The sequence below is a fragment of the Peromyscus maniculatus genome, chromosome 6, assembly GCF_049852395.1.
Source record: "Peromyscus maniculatus bairdii isolate BWxNUB_F1_BW_parent chromosome 6, HU_Pman_BW_mat_3.1, whole genome shotgun sequence".
Lineage (NCBI taxonomy): Eukaryota > Metazoa > Chordata > Mammalia > Rodentia > Cricetidae > Peromyscus > Peromyscus maniculatus.
The window spans coordinates 79,613,987-79,636,713 of NC_134857.1; the positions used below are offsets into that span (position 1 = coordinate 79,613,987).

The 22,727-nt window shown below is 40.7% G+C and overlaps 1 protein-coding gene across 3 annotated transcripts in view; it reads left to right on the forward strand.

The window, feature by feature from the left end:
* Tbx15 (T-box transcription factor 15) overlaps positions 1-13,976 on the forward strand; it is a 108,092-nt gene extending 94,116 nt beyond the window's left edge. For all 3 annotated transcript variants that reach the window (XM_006985634.4, XM_076574708.1, XM_076574707.1), the window contains exon 8: positions 11,505-13,976. In XM_006985634.4, the coding sequence (XP_006985696.1) occupies positions 11,505-12,289 (785 nt within the window). In that variant the 3' untranslated portion in view covers positions 12,290-13,976. The remainder of the gene's footprint in view (positions 1-11,504) is intronic.
* The last annotated feature ends 8,751 nt before the right edge of the window (positions 13,977-22,727 follow it).

Consider the following 22,727-nt stretch of genomic DNA (forward strand, 5'->3'; position numbering starts at 1 on the left):
ATTTAGAATACTTCTGGTCCCAAGAATTTCAGATCAATGATACTCAATCTGTAATTGATAACACATTGTACTTTTACTACCTAAAGCAGTGGTTCTCAACCTTCCTAATGCTGCAACCCTTTAATACAGTTCATCATGTTGTGGTGACCCCCAACCATAAAATTATTTTCATTGTTACTTCATAACTGTAATTTTGCTAGTTACTAACCATAATGTAAATATCTGATATGCAAGATATCTGATACACAACCCCTGTGAACCGGTTATTTGGCCCCCAAAGGAGTTGTGGGAACCACTGCCCTAAACTCACTTAAGCTTAATGTGTTCAAAACTGATGTAAGACCCTCTCTTGAGAGAAGGATCCCACACTGACTTGCCGTCAAGAGTGTTTCTCCCTGCCCCATCCTCATAGCCTATGGTCAATGTTCTCAAATCTGTTCACATCTCTAATCTCCCATGCCACCACCTGGCTCTGATGTATCATCATCTCTCACCTGGCCGATTATGATGTCCTCCATAGCATCTATATTCTGCTCTAAGACATTCTGGTCCGTTTCAAAGCAGACATCTATTCATACCAACTCTATACTCTTCCTTGCTTAAAATTCTTCAGCGGCCACAATTTATTTTTGTCCACTTAATTTAGATCTAGTGACCTCTAAAATAGAGGTGGAGAATGAGGATTAGAGAAATTGGCACCTTAGGATAAACTATTTACAAATGCACCTAGGCTTTTCAAAGGACTCAAGGCTGTTCCACACATCCTTTAGTCTATTCCACCTCCCCTCTCCCCCTCAGTCATTGTTTCTGCTTTCATTTTTCTGACATGCTGTGCTCTTTCCTGTCACATGCTGTTTCCCTGCCTCGAAGGCTCATTTTCACTCACTTGATTTCTTAGTACTATCCCCGTTTGAAATCTCAGCTCAAGTAGCATTTCCTTGGGGAATTTTCTCTGCTGTTTGCAGTAGTCTAAAGCCTTCTAGGGCAAACCCCTACCTGTTTCATTCTTCATTTAATATCTTTTACTGATGTTTTTCTCAGTACTTTCCCCATATGATTAAATTCCTGGGTCCAGGCATAATATATAATTCGCATTTGAAACTTGCATAGGGATAGAATGAGTACACAAACTCTCTTAGGTGCTGTGTTGGGGAATATTGTTAATGTGCTTGCCAAGGATTCATCAACTTTATGTTCAAATTTAAAGGGAAAGGAGATTAGTGAAAAACAGAAATAATAATAAGTAATTAGTTGGTGGAGGAAGGATGGTGAACAACTGATTCATAAGTAAGAAGTCCAATTGTCCCATAGCACTGTAGGGAGACTACAGATGATGTTAATGTACTTTATATTACTAAACACTAAACAGAAGGATTATTAATTTTTTAAAATTTGGTTCTTATTTAAAAATTATGTATTTTAAACATATTTTCTCCTCCCTCAACCCTCCCAGATACTGCCTATCTCCTTTCCTACCCAAGTTCATGTTCTTCCTCTCTCTTTTCCTCTAAAAAAAACCTCCCACAAAGCCTCAAAAGATAAAGTAAAATCAAAAGAAACAAACAAAAACCAACAAGACAAAAAACACCACGACAAAATGAATGTTTGAGGAAATATATGTGTTAATCGTGATTTAAAAATTATAGAACATAGACATGTATCAAAACATAATGTTCATATTGGTAACATAAAGAATAGGAAAGTGAAGTGATTATATTTGTCTGCAGGTGTTTGGCCCAGAAGAAGAAGATGGTCACTACCATCTTGGCAATCTATGAACCCCACTTTATCCTGGGCTTCCCAGTTATTCTGTCAAGACCTTGCCATTGTTTATTTCTATCTTTTGAAATAGAACTTTCTTTACATCTTTTAGGTATTTGGCCATGCTTCATAAACCCAACAGAATATAGCACCTTGATATTGTAACTTGCTCCTTTTTTATCTTCATATCACTTGTGAGTTTGCACTTGGTTCTCAGAATCACTTTCCTGTTGTAATCATTTTTTGGATATATTTCCATATATCTTTCCCATGGACTTAGAAATATTTAAAAAAAATTCTTTTGTTATGTTTATCGTGTGTGTGTGTGTGTGTGTGTGTGTGTGTGTGTGTGTGTGCACCCATTTTGGACAACTTTGGGAGTCTGTCCTCTCCTTCTATCATTTGATCCCTGGTAATCCAACTTAGGTCACGGTCATCAGGCTTGGTGGCAAGACCCTACACTTGCTGAACCATCTTGCCCAGTCTTAGACATTTTTTTTTAAACAGTGGCTGTTTTTCTATTCTCTACATTGCATTCCTTATTTGGTATAAATGTGCATATATGAAAAGTCATCTTTTTGAAAACCTCCTGCCTTTGTATCTAGTTATTTAATTTGATCTTATTGAGGAGAACCAGGAAAGAACAGAAACTCCTCTAATTTGCATCACCATTTAAGAGATTGTGTATTTTGAAATGAAGGCGAGTAGCTCATCATACTTTCTTTTTTAGTAGAGTCAGGTATCTGTCAGGCGCCCAAACAGTTCAAATATCTTGTTACTGCTTATAGCCAGAAACTTTTCTCTGCCCTGCCCTGGTGTTGCGGTCCCACAGCCACTTTTAAAATAATCACTCAGAGGCTTAATATGAATTACAAACTGTTTGGTTGATGGCTCAGGCTTCTTGCTAGCTATCTCTTTAATTTCAAATTAACCCCTTTATATTAATCTACGTTTTGCCACATGGCTGTGGCATTACCCGTGTCCCACTACATCTTGCTCCCCGGGGCAGTGCTCAGTGTCTTTCCTCATTCTGCCTTCCTTCTCCCTGTATCTTTGCTTGGATTTTCCGCTTGGCTCTATTCTACCTTGCCATAGGCTATAGCAGCTTCTTTATTAACCATTGATAGCAACACACATTCACAGCATACAGAAAGACCATCCCACAGCCCTTCCCCTTTTCTGTCTAATCAAAAAGGAAAGTTTTCCTTTTAACATAGTAAAATTACATATAATAAAACAGTTATCAAGCAAGAATTACAGTTACAATATTTAGTCTATTTGTATTTGACAAAATTTAAGAAAATATTCTATCATCTATCCTATCTTTTTGAGTCTAAAGTTTTGTATCTAATTTACCTTTATCATAACTAAGGAAAAGTATAATTATAATTATTTAGTCTTCAACTCCATCAAAGACCCCAGAAGGATATACTACTACCTGAATAAACAGGAAGTGCATTGTAAGCAACTTCCAAAATTCTAGAAATGACAGACATATCTGTTGCCTGGATAGTCACCCAAAGTTCCTCTGTAATGTTGGGACATCTATCTTCAGCTTACAGGTCTTCTCTGGCATAGTTTTTGGTGAAGCAGGAAATTGCAGGACCATTTCACCTATCTTGGCAAAGTTCATCAGTCACTTTTCTCTGTGTCCTGCAGAATGTCTGGCAGTTTCTTTTGTGAAGCAGGAACTAAAGGACCATCTCACCCTTTTTTGGCAGAGTTTGGTGGTCATTTGTTCATGGGTCCTGCATGTCCAGTTTATACAATATACTGTCAAGCAGTCCAAGCAAGAGCAGATTTTTTTTTGCCCAAATGGCCGGGCTTGTCACATTGAAAGCAACTCCATAAGGAGTTTCTTTGATGCCCATCATCTTTGAAGTAAATTGGTGCAGCCAGGAGCAGATGTATCTCATTGTCATGAAAAGCCCCATGTTAACAAAATATTTAAATGCCATATTTTATAGGTCTTTGAAGTATTTGAAGACCATCTATCTAAAATGTATCTCTATATGATCCTGAAAACATACTTAACATATCTACAAATTTGATTGTTATGACTAACTACTAACCTGTGTTTTTTCATTATCCTAAATAGTCTATAATAATAGCTTTAAAAATTAGAACTGTACCTTATACTTTAAATGAACTGCATAGGTACAATACCTTAAACAAAAATAGAAACACATACACAATATGTTGCAACAAAAATAACCTTAACTTTGTATCAATATACAAAAATTCTTTAAACAAGAATAGAAACATATATACACAATGTAACAAAATTAACTTTAAATTTGTATCACTATACCAAAATCCATGCCAATATAAAATATGAGGTTCATAGTTGTCTTTTTATCCTATATTCTTATATTCCCTGAAATTATAACAAAATCCATAACCCACCAAATAACCAAAGACCACTCACACCCCCAACACTTAGGAATGTGAGAGTAGTTTTCTCCATACTGTTTCCTGCTGTCTGTGGGTGAAGGCATCTCCAGGGGTCCCTAAGAAAAATTTTGAGATATTGACCAAGTCCTAGGAAGACCAGCAGTAACCTTTGTTGATAGATATCACCTGCCAAGGTTAAGGAGGTCTCCTTTGATCAAATCTGATCCATATTAATCTGGAATAAATCCACAGCCTCTTGTTTCCTGTGTAAACAAAAGCAAAACCTCTTCTCCAAAGCAACACATCTTTTAAGTTCCATTTTACAGATACATTTTGAGACTATTGATTTAAAGTTAAAGCATTCTTAAAATGTCTAGGCTGGTGTATTTCATCAGTCCCTCTTTCAAACCCACGTCTCTCAGCAGCTGCTGTTTGTTTGTCAATGTTTAAACAATTCAAAATCAGCACAATACTATACAAGATCCAGACTCCCTGTGCATTTCCCACCTCTATGTTGCTTATTCTTTTTTTTTTAAAGATTTATTTATTTATTATGTATACAATATTCTGCCTGCATGTATCCCTGCAGGCCAGAAGAGGGTGTCAGATCTCATTACAGATGGTTGTGAGCCACCATGTGGTTGCTGGGAATTGAACTCAGGACCTTTGGAAGAGCAAGCAGTGCTCTTAACCTCTGAGCCATCTCTCCAGCCCTATTCTTTTTTTTTTTAATATTACTTTACTTCTCTCTTCCAAGACTTGACTTTATTTTTAAACTATTTACTTCTTTCTACAACTGCCCATACCCTTTTTTATTTCTTTCTTAAGCTTACACACATTGTAAAACATAATGGCACCCATTTAGAGGTTTTCCTGTCTGAACCTCTTTTTATTGTGTACCATTTAGACTTTTTTGCCTGCATGAGCAAAAGCTAAATCCACCGTGCAGCATGCTGAGCAGCTTGGAAATGCCTCTGTGTACTGCATCAGGAACCCACCATGCTGTAGGTCAAGCCCCCACACCTAGAACCCACCATGCTGTACCTCAAGCCAGCATGCTGCAGTGTCTCTGTACCACAGCCCACAGGAGAGACACAATTAGGAAGCTGCTTTTGATTCCCATTATGTGTTCTAGAACTTTTATGTGGAAATTTTTGCCCAATATTTGGGCACCATATGTAGCCAGACACTTTTCTCTGTCCCACTTGGTCCCAGAGTCCTGTAGATACTTTTAAAACAATCACTCAGAGGCTTAATATTAATTACAAACTATTTGGCCTATCTATGGCTCAGGCTTCTTGCTAGCTAGCTCTTTCATCTTAAACTAACCCATTTATATTAATCTATGTGTTGCCACATGGCTGTGGCATTACCCATATCCTACTACATCTTGCTCCTCACTCCACCTTCTTTCTCCCTGTATCTTTGCTTGGATCCCCTGCCTGGCTCTATTCTGTCTTGCCATAGGCCATAGCAACACATATTCACAGCGTACAGGAAGACCACAGCAACTGCTGGTCAAGGGCTTCATCCACAGCTTCCACCTGACAAATGGATTTCTATGTTCTTCTTCTCCAGATTCATTCTAATATTCCCAGACCTTCAGATTCATAGTAAAAACAAAACAAAACAAAACAACCCATAGAATGAGAGATACATATCAAATAGAATTTTATGTAAATAGAAAAAACATAGCAAATTAAAAAGCAATTCATTGGCTTGTAAAACAGAAAGGATTCAAGAAGCTTCTTTAGGCAAAGCCTAAGTTAAGGGCTTAAGCAAGTTCACTCTGGCCAGAATGTGCCCCATTTTTTTATACACTGCTTTCCTCCATGGTGACTTTATTACCAATTGTCCCTTGTGATAGCTTAGAAAATATCCTTGGCTGTAGATATTTTTGCTTCATCTCTAAGGGGAAAGGGCATGTGCGTCTGATCAAGGGCTTTTAGCGAAAATCTCACCAAATCTCATTGATTCTAATTAGGTCCCCTCAGAATCAATTACTGTAGTGGTGGGAGAAATCTGACACTTTGCTTTCCTGGCCAGGTACATAGGCCTTTCCTGGAGATAAAAGTGTGAAAGTGAAAGAAAGCTGGGTTCCTGGAAAAAAAGAAAGCAAGCAAGAAAGCATTGCTTCCCCCAACACACTCCCCCCCCCCCCGAAGCAGATTAAATGACAATAACAACAGATCATGTGACAACCAGCAAGGATGAAAATGAGCATGGAAAACCAAGTGAGGAAGGCTAGGAAATGGGGGTGGTATGTCTAGGGAATGAAGCAAAATAGGACCAGGTACAGAGTAGAGTGATTGGATGAGGCTACTTGAATGAGAATAAACTTGGAGCTGAGCAGGGCTTTACATTTTATGGAAAAGGATGAAGGAGTTTTCCATCTTTCTATGATAAAAAACAGACAATTCCCATTAGGACCATGATGCTCACATTTGCATCATGAGAAAAGTTCTCATTTCAGCTGAGGATAATTTCTCAGTTGCCATGCTCATTAAACTTTATGGCCTATGGGCTTCTTCACTGGGATCAGTTCATGGGCTGCTGATGTTTTACCTCGTACATGTCTGGATACATTGGGAATCAGCACTCTTCAGGGACAGATGCCATCAAGTTATAAGGAGAGAAGAGTCTAGCCGGTAGAACAAGTAATTACATGGAAATTTATTCTTTATTCATCCAGATGGGGTTTTATCTTATTGGTTGTGTGTGTGCATGCATGCGTGCATGTGTGCGTGCGTGCGTGCATGCGTGCCTGTGTGTGTGTGTGTGTGTGTGTGTGTGTGTGTGTGTGTGTGTGTAGCACAACAAAATAAACTCAAAAGGAAGCTGCATGTGAAAACCCCCATGTTACAATCTGGAAGTGATCAATTTAAAGATGCAAAAGTCAGCAGGTTTGGTATTCAGGATTTTCACGGACACATTTAACTTGTCTTCATGGTACACAAGTGTATTCTAGGTTATTGTCCTCATATGGGCTCACCACTAAATATGCATTCTTGGTTGTTTTGGCTCTTAGCCTTGAATATTGGCATAAGTTAATGTTGGATATGCATTTTAATGTGTGCCTCCTCACTTTGGTCCCTGAATAAAATAGGATGTAGGGAGCCGGAATGGTGGAGATTAATTCTGGATTACCTAAGAATATGAAGTTATTAATGGCATTATGTTTTAATCCTCTCTCAGAAGTGGGCTAGGATCTCTGAGGACAATGGGGAAGGCACCAGTGTACTTGTATGCAATCAGTTCTGCTTTGCTTGATCTGAGAAGAAATAGAGCCATGGAACAGCTCATTTCCTTCATGGGCTCACCGAGTAGGGAGGAAGGACAGACCGTTCAAAGAGGAACTAGAGTACTTTTGGGAACATAGCTCAGGTGGGCCCAGAGCTGCCAATTAGCTATGTCTTCCATCATCCACACCATAAAGGTTCTTTTAGCCTGAAATAATATGGCACATATATCTTGTGACATCATGCTCATTAGTGTGTGTAGAGGCCAAGATGCCCTGCTCTCCCTGGACAGAAGCCAACACTTGTGAGCCATCTCCATTGGAGTGAACATTCTTCAAGGTTTCTTTTCCCATTCTTTACTCATTCTCCCACGAAAGAACACATTTAATGTCTACATGCCAAAATAAGGTCACTTTGTAATTTCTCAAAACATTCCCAGAAAGGTAGTTATGAGAAATCCCGCTTATATAACTATGGAACCCAAAGTTTGGAGAGGCTAATTAACCAGGACCCCATTGTAAGATAGCAGGAATTGGAATCAGGGTCGTTCATGTCTACAGTCCACATTTGTCTATTAAGCAAATTTATATCAAGATGCTCAGAGAACCCATGACCTGGCAGGGACAGAGGAAACGGGAGTGAAGAAAGGGACACTATAGTGGATGGAGAGGCAAGCTTTACTCTGAGAGGCAGCCCTGATCAACCCAGCCTGGCTTCCCACATTGCCCTGGCTTTTTTTTTTTTGTGATGAGCGGTCTCTGCTTAGCCAAGTGTTGAAATGCACAGGGAGGGTGGGCTGCCTCCTTAAGCTTATTTAGCACTTGGCTGGCACTCCCAATCTTGTTTAACATTTGACAAGCCATTAGATCATAAGAGAATAAAGACTTCTCAGTATCTCAGTTTGCTTTTCTACAAAATGAATACCACAGCCCCCTCTCTCTATGTGGACTTTGAGAACTAGTTATTATCTGTATTGAGTACTTTAAGTGCATAACAATGTTTCTTCAAAGTGGTTGGAAGCAATGGGACCCTCTTTTGGACAGGCTTCCTCTCTCCTTCAAACACTAGCTCATATGGGGGCTCCCACCCCCCTGCAGCTCAGCAGGCCACCAAGTCTCATTTCCAGTGAATGTCATTTAAAAGCCGAAGCAAGCTGACTACAAACTTTTTAACATGTGCCTCTCATCTGCTCAGCAGAAACCCCTGTAACTTGTTAATAGTTCCCTTCTTCTTCTTCTCTCTCTCTTTTTTTTTTTTTTTGTAGTGAAACCAATTGAGGCCTTAAATCAGTACCATTCGTTCCATCTTGGGCCATCTGAGAAAACCATTTAGAGTTGTAGAACGTCATCTGCTTCATCATGCACTTCCGGCGGCAGGGCTGAGGCCAGCGCCTGATGGAGCTCACCTACAACAGGATAGGACAGTGTGCAGAACAGGTGGTCTCCTCGGCGGCCACATAAACACCAGGCTAGGGGGAGCAGGACTAGTTTTCAAAGACAGGAGACTATATTCATATCTCGTAAAGCACCAATCTCTTTACAGCTGGAGTCAAGTTTCTCCATTGTGCCACGACATTTACTGCAGTAAAGTTCATGGCATTTATGGTGGGAAAGCAGAAAATGCATATAAGATGCCTCAAAGAGGAAAAAAAAATCAATCTCTGAGCTTTCTGTAGGTTATAGAAGCAGAGGAGGCCATCCAGCTACTCAGCAGCAGGAAGTAGGAGGTGGTCTACTTCCACTTCTGGAATCTTCCCCTTCCAGGACTCCCTCATTAGATTAAAATGATTCCTTGGAAAGCAGTTGGAGTTGACTATTCACACTTCCTTTAATCCTTAGACACAGCTACAGCCTGGAAAGGAGGGAAAGTGAGGCTCACTGGTTCACACCCTTTGTTCCACAGCTGTGGAGAACTCAGAGGTAGACTTCACAGTTTGTGGCTGTAAAATGAAGAGAAGCTGCTCCCACTGTGACCAGCTGCTTGTAGTCATGGACAATGTTAGCCATAGACTGTTGAACAAAAATCATTTTAGTTCTTTTATAGGAATTTGTTATGAAAAGAGATTTTTTTTTTCTGGTATGGCTCTAAAATTAGCAGCTGATTGGGTTGTCTTTAAATTCCAGTTGGTTCTGAATGTTCACTGAGGGAAATTCCTTTGGCCATGGAAGAGATGATTTAATTGAGCTATAAAAATTGAGTTCTGAACAGAATACCAAGAAAGCCAAATCTTTGCTTCTGCTACCAATACTCCCACTTTGCTTGTGGATCTAGGCTGAGGCTTTTTGTTCCCTCTACCCACACCTTCCCTTCAGAGAATACTATAGATATTTTCCCAATACATCTGGAATGCTTCTAGTTTTCTTCATTGATTAAAACAAGTCAAAACTCATTGCTGGTTTTTTTTTTCACCTGAAAAATCCTTCCCTCCTAATGATGCTTAGTTCCTAATGATGCTTAATTTCTTGGAGCCTCAACAAGAGTTATCAGTAACCTAAGACATGCCGCCTTGAAGGACTATGCTTCTCAACAATTAGGAGAAGTACCATAATGGTGCATAGAAGGGAATTCATCAAGAAGGATTCTAGAGAGGACAAAGCAGCCAAATAATCTGGAATTCAGTGAAGGTTCAGCTACCCCAAGCACTTATTGCCTTTGAAGTCTATTGAAAGAGTTCGAGAGTGGATGCTTTCTGCCTGAGAAAGATGGGTCTTGCAAAGGTCACCTTTGGCTTTCTTATTTGGAGAATATCTTTAAAAAAGGTTGGCTTGGACTGGTTCTTAGTCCATTGGAGCCTCAACCATTTATACAGCCTGCCATCTACATGGCTGGCGATCAACACCTTGCAAGGCAGATTCAGGGTCATTTGGAAGTAGGATTTTGGAGTTATTCAATAGCAAACGCAACATCTGAACCTGAAATGTACATCTTCAAGCTCTGCCCCATATACATGATTTAGGAACCAGATGGAGCCAGCAACTTGTTTTCACAGGCCCTCCAGCTGATTCACATGTGCATCAAAGTTTCAGAATCACTGGTCTTCATATTGTGAAGTAGGAACTTATATTACATCATGAGCTTTCAACCCTGGCTGCACATTAGAAAAGCTTTGAAATAATGCTGACATGGAATTGTCATACCCAGAAACTCTCCATTCGTTGGTCTGAGGTGGAATCCTGGCATAGCAGCATTTAAAATTGGCAGGACCTTTCAGCTTCAGATCCACTGTTCCTACTAGATTCCTCATCTCTCATGAAGGAACTCAAAGCTATGGATATAATGTGGGCAAGCAGGGTTAGTGTGCAGAGCTGAGAGCAGAATCCATCAGCTAACATTTGGCTTAGTTTATGGCTAGTTTGGCTTCATATACAACTTTTCTTCCAGTCTCTCAGGTTTGGTGGGCTCCAGTAAAATATCAGTAGATCCCCAGGACTGTGATTTTGTTTCAAGTTAGTCCTGATTCACTTTAGCCTATATCTTATATTTAGGCTTACCAAGTGTCTTTGATACGATATGCCAGACCTCTAATTTAATGTCCCAGGTTCCACCACCCAGGTCCTTTGTCTGTGCCTTCTCAGGCCTACGCCCTGAATTGGCACTCTGCTCCATCCCCATGAGATTACTGACCTGCTTTGGTATACTACCAAAGATTGCAAGATAGGAAACAGTCACTGGATAAAATCTACACCTTACACATTTGCCCTGAGCATGGGAAGGGCTGAGCTAGTAGTTTCTAGTGCTGATCATTGTAAGTCTTATTAGGAAGTAACTTTGATGGTGAGAATAAAAAAAAAAGAACACCAGAAGTTTGTTCTAAAATTTTAAAGTATGACTAAAACTATTGCAGAAAGAAATGAGACTTTGATGGTGAGAATATAAAAAAATGAACACCAGAGGTTTGTTCTAAATTTTTAAAGTGTGACTAAAACTATTACAGAAAGAAATGCAAAGACTAGTGATTGGTGTCATCCTTTGTCCTCTTCTTTGTAATGTGCGCTCAAACATGCGACATCATCTTCTGATGTACAAAGAAGCAATTGCTCTGTAAAAATGTAGGCCTTTTGGCCTAGACAGACTAACCTTAATCAATGGAATTTATGTTTTATTTTTCAGGGGGCAGTACAGGTACTTCCCCAACCACCTCCAGTACCGGGACACCATCCCCGTCGGCTTCTTCGCATCTCTTATCTCCATCCTGTTCTCCTCCAACTTTTCATTTGGCCCCCAATACTTTCAACGTGGGCTGTCGAGAAAGCCAGTTGTGTAATCTAAACCTCTCTGATTATCCACCATGTGCCCGCAGCAACATGGCTGCCTTACAGAGCTACCCAGGGCTGAGTGACAGTGGCTACAACAGGCTCCAGAGTGGAACAGCTTCAGCCACTCAGCCCTCTGAAACCTTCATGCCTCAAAGGACTCCATCTCTGATCTCAGGAATACCAACGCCTCCCTCGTTGCCTAGCAACAGCAAGATGGAAGCCTACGGTGGCCAGTTGGGGTCCTTCCCCACTTCCCAGTTTCAGTATGTCATGCAGGCAGGCAATGCGGCCTCCAGCTCCTCATCACCGCACATGTTTGGTGGCAGCCACATGCAGCAGAGCTCCTACAATGCCTTCTCCCTTCATAATCCCTACAATCTGTATGGATACAATTTCCCCACCTCCCCCAGGCTAGCTGCAAGCCCAGAAAAACTGAGCGCATCTCAAAGCACTTTACTCTGCTCTTCTCCTTCCAATGGGGCCTTTGGAGAGAGGCAGTACCTGCCCACAGGGATGGAGCACAGCATGCACATGATCAGCCCTTCAGCCAATAATCAGCAGGCTACCAACACCTGTGATGGCCGACAGTATGGGGCAGTTCCAGGCTCCTCTTCCCAGATGTCAGTACACATGGTTTAAAGAGCAGTCTAAACACCATGGAGGTCATGGCAGTAAAGACTCCAGAATCTCTGTGGGTGGATCTTCCTCTTTGGGAACCCCGTGCCTTGGGAAAATAGGAATTGTGCATTCGTTTTTGTTTTTGTTTTTGTTTTTTTTTTCTGGATAAGGAAAACAGAGAACAGCAATAGATACCACTGAAGGATCCTTCGAGTGCATCATCCTTAACTCAGTGGTCATTCTTCTGCCTTCCAAACTCTTAGTTCTATAAAAGCATTGTGTATGACAGAGTGGCCTTGAAGAGACTGAATAATAATTTTATAATAATGTTGAAGGAGATGATAGTATGTAGCAGCCAAGAAAAGTTACACATATAGGCACATGCACACACACACACTCATCCACACACACACACACACACACACACACACACTTACATGCATATATTCATGCACACACATGCATATACAAAATAATACAAACACAAACATTCTATACACTGACTTTGAACTGGGTGAACTCTATGAAGGGAGGCCCAGAGTGGGTGGTTTCACCAAAAATCTGTCTGTATACAACCCTAGAGGGATTAGGTCATCATTAGCCATTAGCCTTTCTCCCTGGCAGCTTACCATGTTTCTGGAATGAACCGTGTACCCTAGAACCTCTCCACATCACTGAGGTGGAAAGACATCGGTGGTACAACTGGACTTGGCTTCCTGAGAAAGGTTGCTTTTAAACTTTTGGCTCTCTTCAGTCAGTGTGCCATCATTGATGTTCTAATGGTGCCTGTGGAAGGACAGGGTGAGAAAAGCTGGGAGAGAGAAAGAGAATCGAGAGCAGGAGAGAGCGGACAGCAAGACTGAGAAGATGTGAACAAACGAGGAGATGTAATTCACCAAGGAGAATTGTTTGGGTTTGTTTAGCCCCTAAAGTTATAGAAAGAATAATGGTGTTATTGGAGAGTCAGCCTCTTTGGGACCCAGCATATAGTCAAGGGTACCAATGAGAAGGGCTAGGACAAGGAATGCTTGATTCCACAGCTCTCAATAATGACCCAGGAGAGAGGTGCACTGTATGGGAGTTCTGTTCTACGGCATTCAGCCTGGCAGGGTGAGGGAAATGGGTATGGAGAATGAAGAATGGTTGTATCTCCCAGGTGATACCAAAAACAGTCTTGGAAGACAGGCCTGGCCTCAAATGCCAGATGCAAAGCCCTGACCTGGACGATCTCCCCCTGGTCCCATGCAAGAGAAACCCTGACACACCAGAGAGAATTGCAGATGGGTCTTCTGCCCCTTTTCTACCTATCTGTAGCTCTCCTTTTTTTTTTTTTTCAATCAAATAGTTCATTGCATTCTGAAGTTTGGGGATTGTTTTTTCTTTCCTTTTCCTTTCAAATCCTTTAATGATAAGAAAACAAGTGAAGCTTGCTGCAAGCTAAAAATTTTAAATGATGTGGAAACGCAAATGATGCCAAGTAAGATAATACAGATATTATTAAGATTTTTTTTTGGTTTTGAGGTGTTGTAGATAAATGTATTTATATGCCTAGTGGGATATTCAATATTATGAATATTAAAAAGTGGGCAATAAAAAGGGTATGTAAAATATGTATGAAGAAAAGGTGTATAAAAGTTTGCCCTTATGCACGGAACTGTTTCTGAGTGCCAAGCACAGAAAGCCGCTAAATAAAATCTTTGCAATTGTTTTCCATGTGTGTGTTCATATAGAAAAATAACAGCCACGTGCTTTTGTGTTCTGTCTTACAATCAGTCAAATGCTTTCACATGTGTTATCTGTGAGTTTTTTGTAGACATCATAAAGTCAATATTATCCTCATTTTATGGTTAATAGCTGAACTACTCAAAGGTTGGGTCAATTATCCAGGATTACACAAGCTGTCAGAGAGGGAACCAAGACCTGGAACTGGATTTTCACATTTAACAGGATGTTCACTTGCTGTACAAATATGGTCAGCAACATTGGAGGTTGCTGTGTGCCAGGAACCCTATTTCTTTTATAATGACTCATCCTCCAACAATTCTGTGAGACAGGTGTGATTATAATAATTACATTGGTAGATTTGAAAGCAGTTTTATAGAAGGTCTAAACTTGGCTGAGTTCCTCAGCTATCGAGTGATAAAACTGGTGGGCTAATTTAAAGTCTGTGCAGTTAGCACTATGTCATTAGGCCAGAGCATCGCACCATTTGGAGAACCAGAAACAAAGGTCTACTCTGAGAGCCTGAGGCAAGAACGCCCCTCAGGCTTGATTTTGCTTCATATGTTTGATAATAAATTTATACTTTCTTTGAATGTGTCCCTGAAGCATGTGAGGAGTGGTTTTGATCTGTCATGCAGAAGTTCACCTTATAAAAACCAATGAAGTGTGAGGGCTGTGCCATTTCCAAGCACTTTCATGTGCTATATCAGGCAAGCCCCATAATATCCATAAAGGGTGAACAGGGTAGAAAGTCTTTCTTGTAAATGAGAAGTGGAACTATGACTCCTGTGACCTGCCCAGCTTATGCAATTAGAAAACAACAGAGCAGGAGCATGAAAATCTACTCTTACCTCCACACTGCACTGTGTCCTATTGGATAGTCACACTGGTTACCCACGGACTCATTTTACTGGTATTGTACGTGGCAACTTAGGATGCTGCCTATTACATTGATTCACTGGAATTGGAGCTAGGTTTGAGGGAACAAAATCTTAATCATTGCTTTGATCGTATAAATAACTGAGAAAGTGACATGTCAGTTAATCCCATTAGCCATCAAATTAGTTGCCAAACTAGTTGAGACAATGGCCAACTCAAGATCTCCACAAAGTTTAGGCTGGGCATGGCCAGTCTCAAAACACAAAAGACACTCTTATTAGGAAACCTTAAGTTACTTCTCCCCAGAATGGGGGGACAAAACTAACTATATGTGAAGCGTTTCATTATTTCTTTCTGATTTATTAGTAGACCAAGCACTGTTCATTGGTTTAATGCTCTCTGAAGTCCTAGGTATTAACCATAATATAGCATGCAACAAGCTTGGCATAGACATTTCCACGCTTCTATTTAGAAAGAATAATAATTTGAACAATAATTTCTACTTTAAATTTTAGAGCACTAAATAAATATTTTCATAATTTTGGCTTTTTTAGAATAACCTAAACCGCTTATGGCCATACTGTGGTACGGGTTTCATCTGCACCTAAGGATGTAATAGAAAGAGTAGCATACATTGGATAAAGAATTTTTTAAGAAGGAGCTGGAGAGCTGGTGCAGCAGTCAAGAGCACTTCTTGCTCTTACAAAGGATCTAGGTTTGATTTGTCAGATCACATATGTTAGATCACAACCATCTAGAAACTCTAGTTGAAGGGGATTTGATACCCTCTTCTGACTTCTGTGAGAACCATACATGAATGTGGTGCACATACTTGAACATTGGAAAAACATACATAAAATGAATAAAAATGTAATTTAAAAAATTTGTCAAAAACATATTGTAATGCCAAACTAGTTGGAGAAAGGCCCATGAGGCCTCAACCCTACACAAAGAACTATAGGCAAAAAAAAAAAAAAAAGAATTCTGGGAGCAGGAGAGGTGGTCTTCTCCAGGGAAGAGCACTAACTAGTTGTCCAATGCCAAATGGTCAACTCTGAAAACATACATACAAATAACATAGAAGCTGGTAGAAGCTGGACAGACTGTACTTAGGGATATATATATATATATATATATATATATATATATATATATATATTCATGTAATAACAGTGATTGAAGAGACAATGAACTTAAATGAGAGAAGGGAGGGACATATGGAAGGATTTGGAGGGAGGAGAGGGAAGGAATAAATATTATAACTAAATTATATCTCAAAAATAAAAAGAACATATTCTTACAGTTTTTAATAAAATTATAAAACATTATTATATTTTATACCCTAGTTATATACAAAAAGGTATTTCTTAACAGCATTATTCTTTTATAGATTGAGATGAATCACTCAGCTATTTTTTCCTAAGGGAAAGCCCATTTTGTTTATTTGTAAATTCTCAATCCATAGGATAGATCCTGGGCTATTACTGATGCTCCGTACATAAACATCTTCAATGCTGAATTTGTCAACTAAATTAGTTTTTTCAGGGATAATGCAGAATGATTTCATGGCTGAATTCACAATAAGGGAACTTAAATTATTAAAGAGATGCTGTTCTTACATCAAGTATTCTGTTGTAGATAGCTATAAATTTAATTTATATACCAGCTAGCACCATTGTATATAATGGAGTGTAAAAAACAAACTTGTGTCATGATTGATTTATTTAGTGTGTATGTGTATGTGCATGTGTAATTGTAGATGTGGACAGAATATGTGTCTATGGAGACAAGAGGATGGCATCATATGTCTTCCTATCACTTTCTGTCTTATTCCTTTGAGCCAAAGTATCTCCCTGAACCTAGACCTCTTGTTTTTTGGCTGGGCTAGCAGTCAGCAGGGGCCACAACTGGCTTGTGTGGATGCTGGAATCGGGCATAGCTCTAGATCTTACCCACTGAGCCATCTCTTCAGTCCGCATGACTTCTCTCTTGAAAGGGCTTCCTTTTTAGTCATTCATATGTGGCAAATGCTGTAAAAAATGCTGAAAATTCAGAGAAGATGCCCAGGATAAGAGAGTCAGGTTAGGATTCTTTCATTAAAGAAATTGGACTTAATTGAACTTAGGAGAATGCTCAGAGTTCTTGTAGATATAAAGAAACAGTGGCTTTAAGAATGAAATATCAACTTCAAAAGTCAAGAAAATATCTCTTGAACCACAAATGTGGTATTTCAACTAAACATGGGCAATTTAATCAAGGCAGAGATAGTCAGAAACTTTTTACTTTTTCTTCCCTCATTCCCCTCCCCTCCTTCCCTTCCTCCTCATCCTCCTTTCTTTTTGTAGAGATCAAATGCAGATCCTCATACATTCCAGGCCAGCTGTCTACCACCGATGTATAGCCTCAGTCTCCCAGAAGGCTCCTGGATACTAGAGATCAATATTTTCCTTTCCACGAACAGTTTTCTCATTAGTGAGTATGTTGAGAGCTGACAACCAAGAACACAGTTGAACTGATGTCTTAGTTCTAGTTCTAATGATTCCAGAGATGCTCTATTTCACTGATTTGCCCTCTTTAAGCTTCAGGAGATGGTCTCTTCAAGGAAGCCCACCACAGGTACCTTTCCCCAAACCTCTTTTACTTATGATCAATAATTATTGATTTGGTCTCCACACCCATATCCAGCTCAACTAATTCATCTGGTTCAACTCAGGAAAGGTTTATTCTGTGACTATTCTTCCAAATGCTGCTTTAGACAGTACAGCGTGGTAGGGAGCCACCAGAGAGATACCTTCCTGTCTTTAAGGAGCCCAGGACATGAAGTGAGACTGACATTGACCGCACTAGTGTCTGATTAAATAGTATAATAGTATAATTCTAGATTGGGATAGTGACCCTGAGGGAGATAAAGGTTCCAGGATGTTAGGGAGTGACTGAGGCATGAGGATGATGCTCTTGGACATAGAACTTTGCAGAAGGACTCTCTAAGCAGGTGACATCAAAGCAGCGCAAACGTAGATATCACATACATGTTTGCTTGTGCTCCTGCTGAGGACAGTGACAACTTTACTAGATGACGTGCTCAGTTGAGACCATACATTTTTGTCCCTACACTGCCTTTCTAGTAGTCTCACTTGGAAAAGCCTTCAGAACTTTTCAAATTTGGATCCATAACCTACATAGCCTCTCTAAAGCGGTATTTTCATGACTTCTTTGGTAGAGAATGAGAGTCATCTTTTCTCTTTGTTCAGATTAGTACAAACATTTATAGGAAGATGGTTTGATATTCAACAGTGCTCTCAGAACTATTCTATATATTCTTCTGATACAGAAAATTTCTACGCTGGAGGATTTCAGTTTGAAGAGTTAAGACATCACATGAAAGAGTGAACAAGACATGTGTTAAACTGGTGGAAAATAGCATGTATGCTGCCGACTTTCAGGAGGGAACTAATTTTTATTGAGTGTTTATTACGTGCTCTACCTTATGCAAGGCAATATCCTATAATCCTTGTAACCACCCTGTGGGATTTGTACTGCAGTCTCTATTTTATAGTTGAGGAAACTGAACCTCACAAAAAAATGACAGAACTGGCAAGTGACAAAGACAGGATTCCATCCCAGGCCCAAACCGAGGGTTACAGAAAGTAAAGTAAAGAGATAGGTCTTTGTGAAAAGCATCTTAAATTTTACTTTGAAAAAAAAATGTGAAAATGGTAAACTTGAAAAGAGGTTTTTCTGGTGGTGGGCACCACAGAGAAGATACATACTTCTGAGATGAGCTCTGGTTGAGGGAGAAGAAGATGTCCATCCTCACAGGTCAAATTTCATCATGCTTTCCTTGCTGCTGCTGTGTGACGTTGGATGGCCTTTTCCTATGGGAGGTATCTTGGCTATGAAACTTGGGAAGTTCAGGATTTCATCTCATGTCTGAGTGGAAACCTCAACCTCAAAAAGACTTGCGGTGTCTGGGAGGTGGTGGAGGAGTCAAGCTATGTCTCTAACACCTCCACCCATGTCCCTTGCCGGGGCTCCAGGGAGAGTTCAGCCTCCACATTCCCTGAGTCAGGCTCTCCACAGGGCCTCTTGCGCTCTCCAGCCATGTGGGATGGTGAAAGGGGACTTTGCTTCTTCAAGCCAAGAAAACATTCATCATGTTTTCCTTCTGAGCTCATTTTACAGCCCACAGCACTCATCTTTTATGGGGGAGCCTAGCGGCATTTCCCACTTGAGATGATTTCTTCTCACAGGGTCGATTTTATTAGACTCACATGCAAGCCCCGCCCACGCACAGAAAACCAAATGCAGTTGGGTACTTTTAGCATTATTTTCACCCTGTGAAACCAGAGTGGACATGGGGCTGGAAAAGGGTTGCCATGGCAGCCTTGAATGGTCCTCATTCTAGGGGGAGTTTGGTACTCCATGACAAGGATGAATGGAGTTCTCCCCTCTTTCACACTGTGCATCCTTCCTCAACTGCCTGAAACCGGCTGTAATGGATGAACCTTCAAATCTTACCCTGTTGGTGCTGACTTCTCATCCTGACACTCCATCATGGGGTTCCTGGGTGGAAGACTGATTCTAGAAACCAGGCACCTTACACTTTATAGCTCTGCTATCTTCCACACAATGGTAACTCTCCATTTCAGCTAACATATGGAGAATGAGTGAAAGCTTGCACCTGGGCTATGTTTACAAGCCAGATCTAGAATTGGGTGGATGACCTGTTCTCTATTCCAATGGTTGGGACTCTAATGACCACTTCTTACTGGAAGGGAAGGAAGAAATATAGCTTAGTCGAGTGTCTAGGAGAAAAGAAACATAACTCTTAGACACTGGGTAGGTTTTAGGAGACCCTCGGTCAATCTCACCTGAGGTTTAGTGTAACAGGGAGGAATCACTTCTCATTCAGTTTCATCCAGAAACAGGCTAATCATGAACCAATCAGGAAATTACTTTTAGTGTAACAGGAATTACCTCTCACTCAATTTCATCCAGAAGCAATCATGAGATTCATGTGAATGTCAACTATGGGATGTCTGGATCACCCTCTATACAGGGTGTCATTTCGGCAGGTCTTTGGATGACACTTGATATCCCAAAGCAATAATAGTATGGAAAGATGGCCATGGAGTATACTCTCCATTGCCCACCGATCCAATCTGTTCAGCAGTCACATTCCTAAATGACGACTTGCCGGAATTGGTTTTCTCAAACCCTGTGACAGTGCTCTAGCCTGTGGCCTCGGGTGTCCCTCAGAGAGGAAACACACAGAGTCAGAAACTTATCTGACTGTCTGAGGAGAGTTTCATTTCTCATCAGTTGTATCCTTTCTTTTTCTTTCTTTTGTTCCCTTTCCTACATGCTTGTTTTGTATCTTTGTGACATTGGCTTGCGTACATCTTCTCATCAATGCTCCCCAGACCTCACCTGTAAAAGATCTCCTTAATCATGATGCAAGAAGGGCTTCCTTCACTATTTAGTACTGCAGACGACTAAGGCCCTGGTAAAATAATCGTAGGAAAGGACAGAGGCTCTAGAGTTTCTGAAGCCACAAGGATTCAATTCTCCAGGTACTCTTCTCAGAGACATCCTAGGTGGTATGACTGAGCAGAGCTGTCACATATGAAGTGCCAATTCGAGGCTGGCGAAGATGATCTTTGGGGCTCTGTCTACACCCGAGACAGGCTAATGCTTGGAGGTCAGGGAGTATCTCAGTTACTTTTCTATTGCCACAATAACACACTATGAGCAAGGCAACTTATAAAAGAACGTGTTTAATCTGGGGCTCACGGTTCCTTGCAGAGAGGTAGAGTGTATGACCATCATGGCAGGGAGCATGGCAGTAGGCAGGCAGGCTTGAGCTGGAGCAGTAGCTGAGAGTTCACATCTGATTCATAAGCACAGATCAGAGAGAACTAACTGAGCATGGTGTGAGCTTTTCAAAACTCAAAACCCACCCCGAGTGACACACCATTTCCAACAAGCCCAGCCCTCCTAATCCTTCCCAAATAGTTCCATAAACTGGAAACCAAGCATTCAAATGTCTGAGCTATGACAGTCAATCTCACTCAAACCACCACGGGAAGTGTGACTAGAAATTTGAGTTGCAGTGTTGCTGTCCCTCATATCAGGCAGTTGGTTTTGGTAAAGCCTATGAAACCCAGCACAGTCACTTGTGTGGGTCTGAGGAAGATGTTCTAGAGCACATAGAGCTACAGAGGTCAATCTAGTGACTTCTAAGTACTTACTTAATACAAACATGTGCGTTTGTGTCTGTTTCCCTTTCCCCAAGAAATGCTATATAAAGTTGTCCTTTGAGGAACAAATTAATCAACCTTCCCACAGTGACAATTCTATGTGGGAAGATGTCCTATCTAAGTGTCAACACTAGCCATACTTAATATTTCATGACAAAGAATACTGACAACCAAGAGAGTTTCTGAAATAGAATTAATTCACAGGTCTGGAAACAATTTCTACTTTAACACATTCAACTAAAATTTCAACAATGATTCATCAACATGAACATCCATTTGACACGGGACTTTATTGCCGAGTGATGGTAACATAGATATAAGTGGGAGCTGGTCCATAAAAGTCTGAAAACCATAATCTAGTGCAGCCACAGGAAACATCCACTACTGTGGTGAGGAATGATGCCACAGAAATAATGTGGACACGATGGATGCAAATGGGTCTATTCAGAGTTCACATGAGGCTGCCTGGAGATGACACTTTGCTTTATGTTGACACGGAATAAACTCAGAGCGATCTGTAGTCATGCTCCAAAGACTTGCAGCAGCCCACTGCTGCACCATGCTGCATGTGTTGCAGAACTGGGGAATTTCACTCCTAAAGTTTAAGGGAATGATAACAATGGTCTATGGTTAGCAGTCTGAGCAACTAGGCACTATATGATAGGTGCAGGTTTAGTTTGATAAACAGTGCTGTTCAACTCAAGAGACTGCAGGAAGTACCCTCAGCTTCGGGCCAGATTTTCAGAACCATAATTATATCAGGATCCTCAGGAGAAATTGGATCTCAATTTTTTATCTTAAGAACAGTTTCATGTATGACCACGTCATCTCCACACAGGGAGCCTGATAATGTGAATGTGTGTGGACACTTAACCTGCACTAGAAAAATCCAAGCAGAGTGCAAAGGTCACTTGTGGGAAGGTGTGAGATCCACAGGGAAAGCCAAATCACAGAAGAGCTAGCTACCCCTGTGAGGGCCAAGTCAAGCAAGATTCAATAGAGGCTGTCAGGCATTTCACAGGCCCGCACTTGAGGTTGTTAGTGGGACCCAGAGATCCAAAATTATGAGTTATTTAACTTGGCTTTCAGTATGACTAGCTCTTTTGTGACTTGGCTGTTCTTAGGGATGTCACACCTTGATTCTATTAGCTTTGCTGTAGAATATTTTTAAGGTGAATTTTACGCTTCCAATGACATAATCTTTTCTGTTTGGAGTAATAACTAAAGAAGACCCAATAGCAGGGAGTGGATGCATCAAAGCTGCTATCTTCTGGGCAATATTACAGTGAGACAAGTTATACAGCAGGTGTGCAGTTTGAACAGGGCCTCCTAACATAGGCACACTATACCTTTCCTTCCACCACACTAAAATGCTGCTCTGAAGCGGGTGGTGTTAAGAAGGAGATGGGGGCTAGTTCTGGAGATGAAATTCCTGTTATCCCAGCTACCACAGAAGCTGAGGCAGGAGATTCACAGTTCAAAGCCTATCTGGACTACAGAGGAGGCCAGAACCAGCTTGGGTAACTTAACAGATCATGTCTTCCTCTATTCCTCGAAAGAGGTCTGTGAATGTAGCATGGTTGTAGTGGACTAGCTCA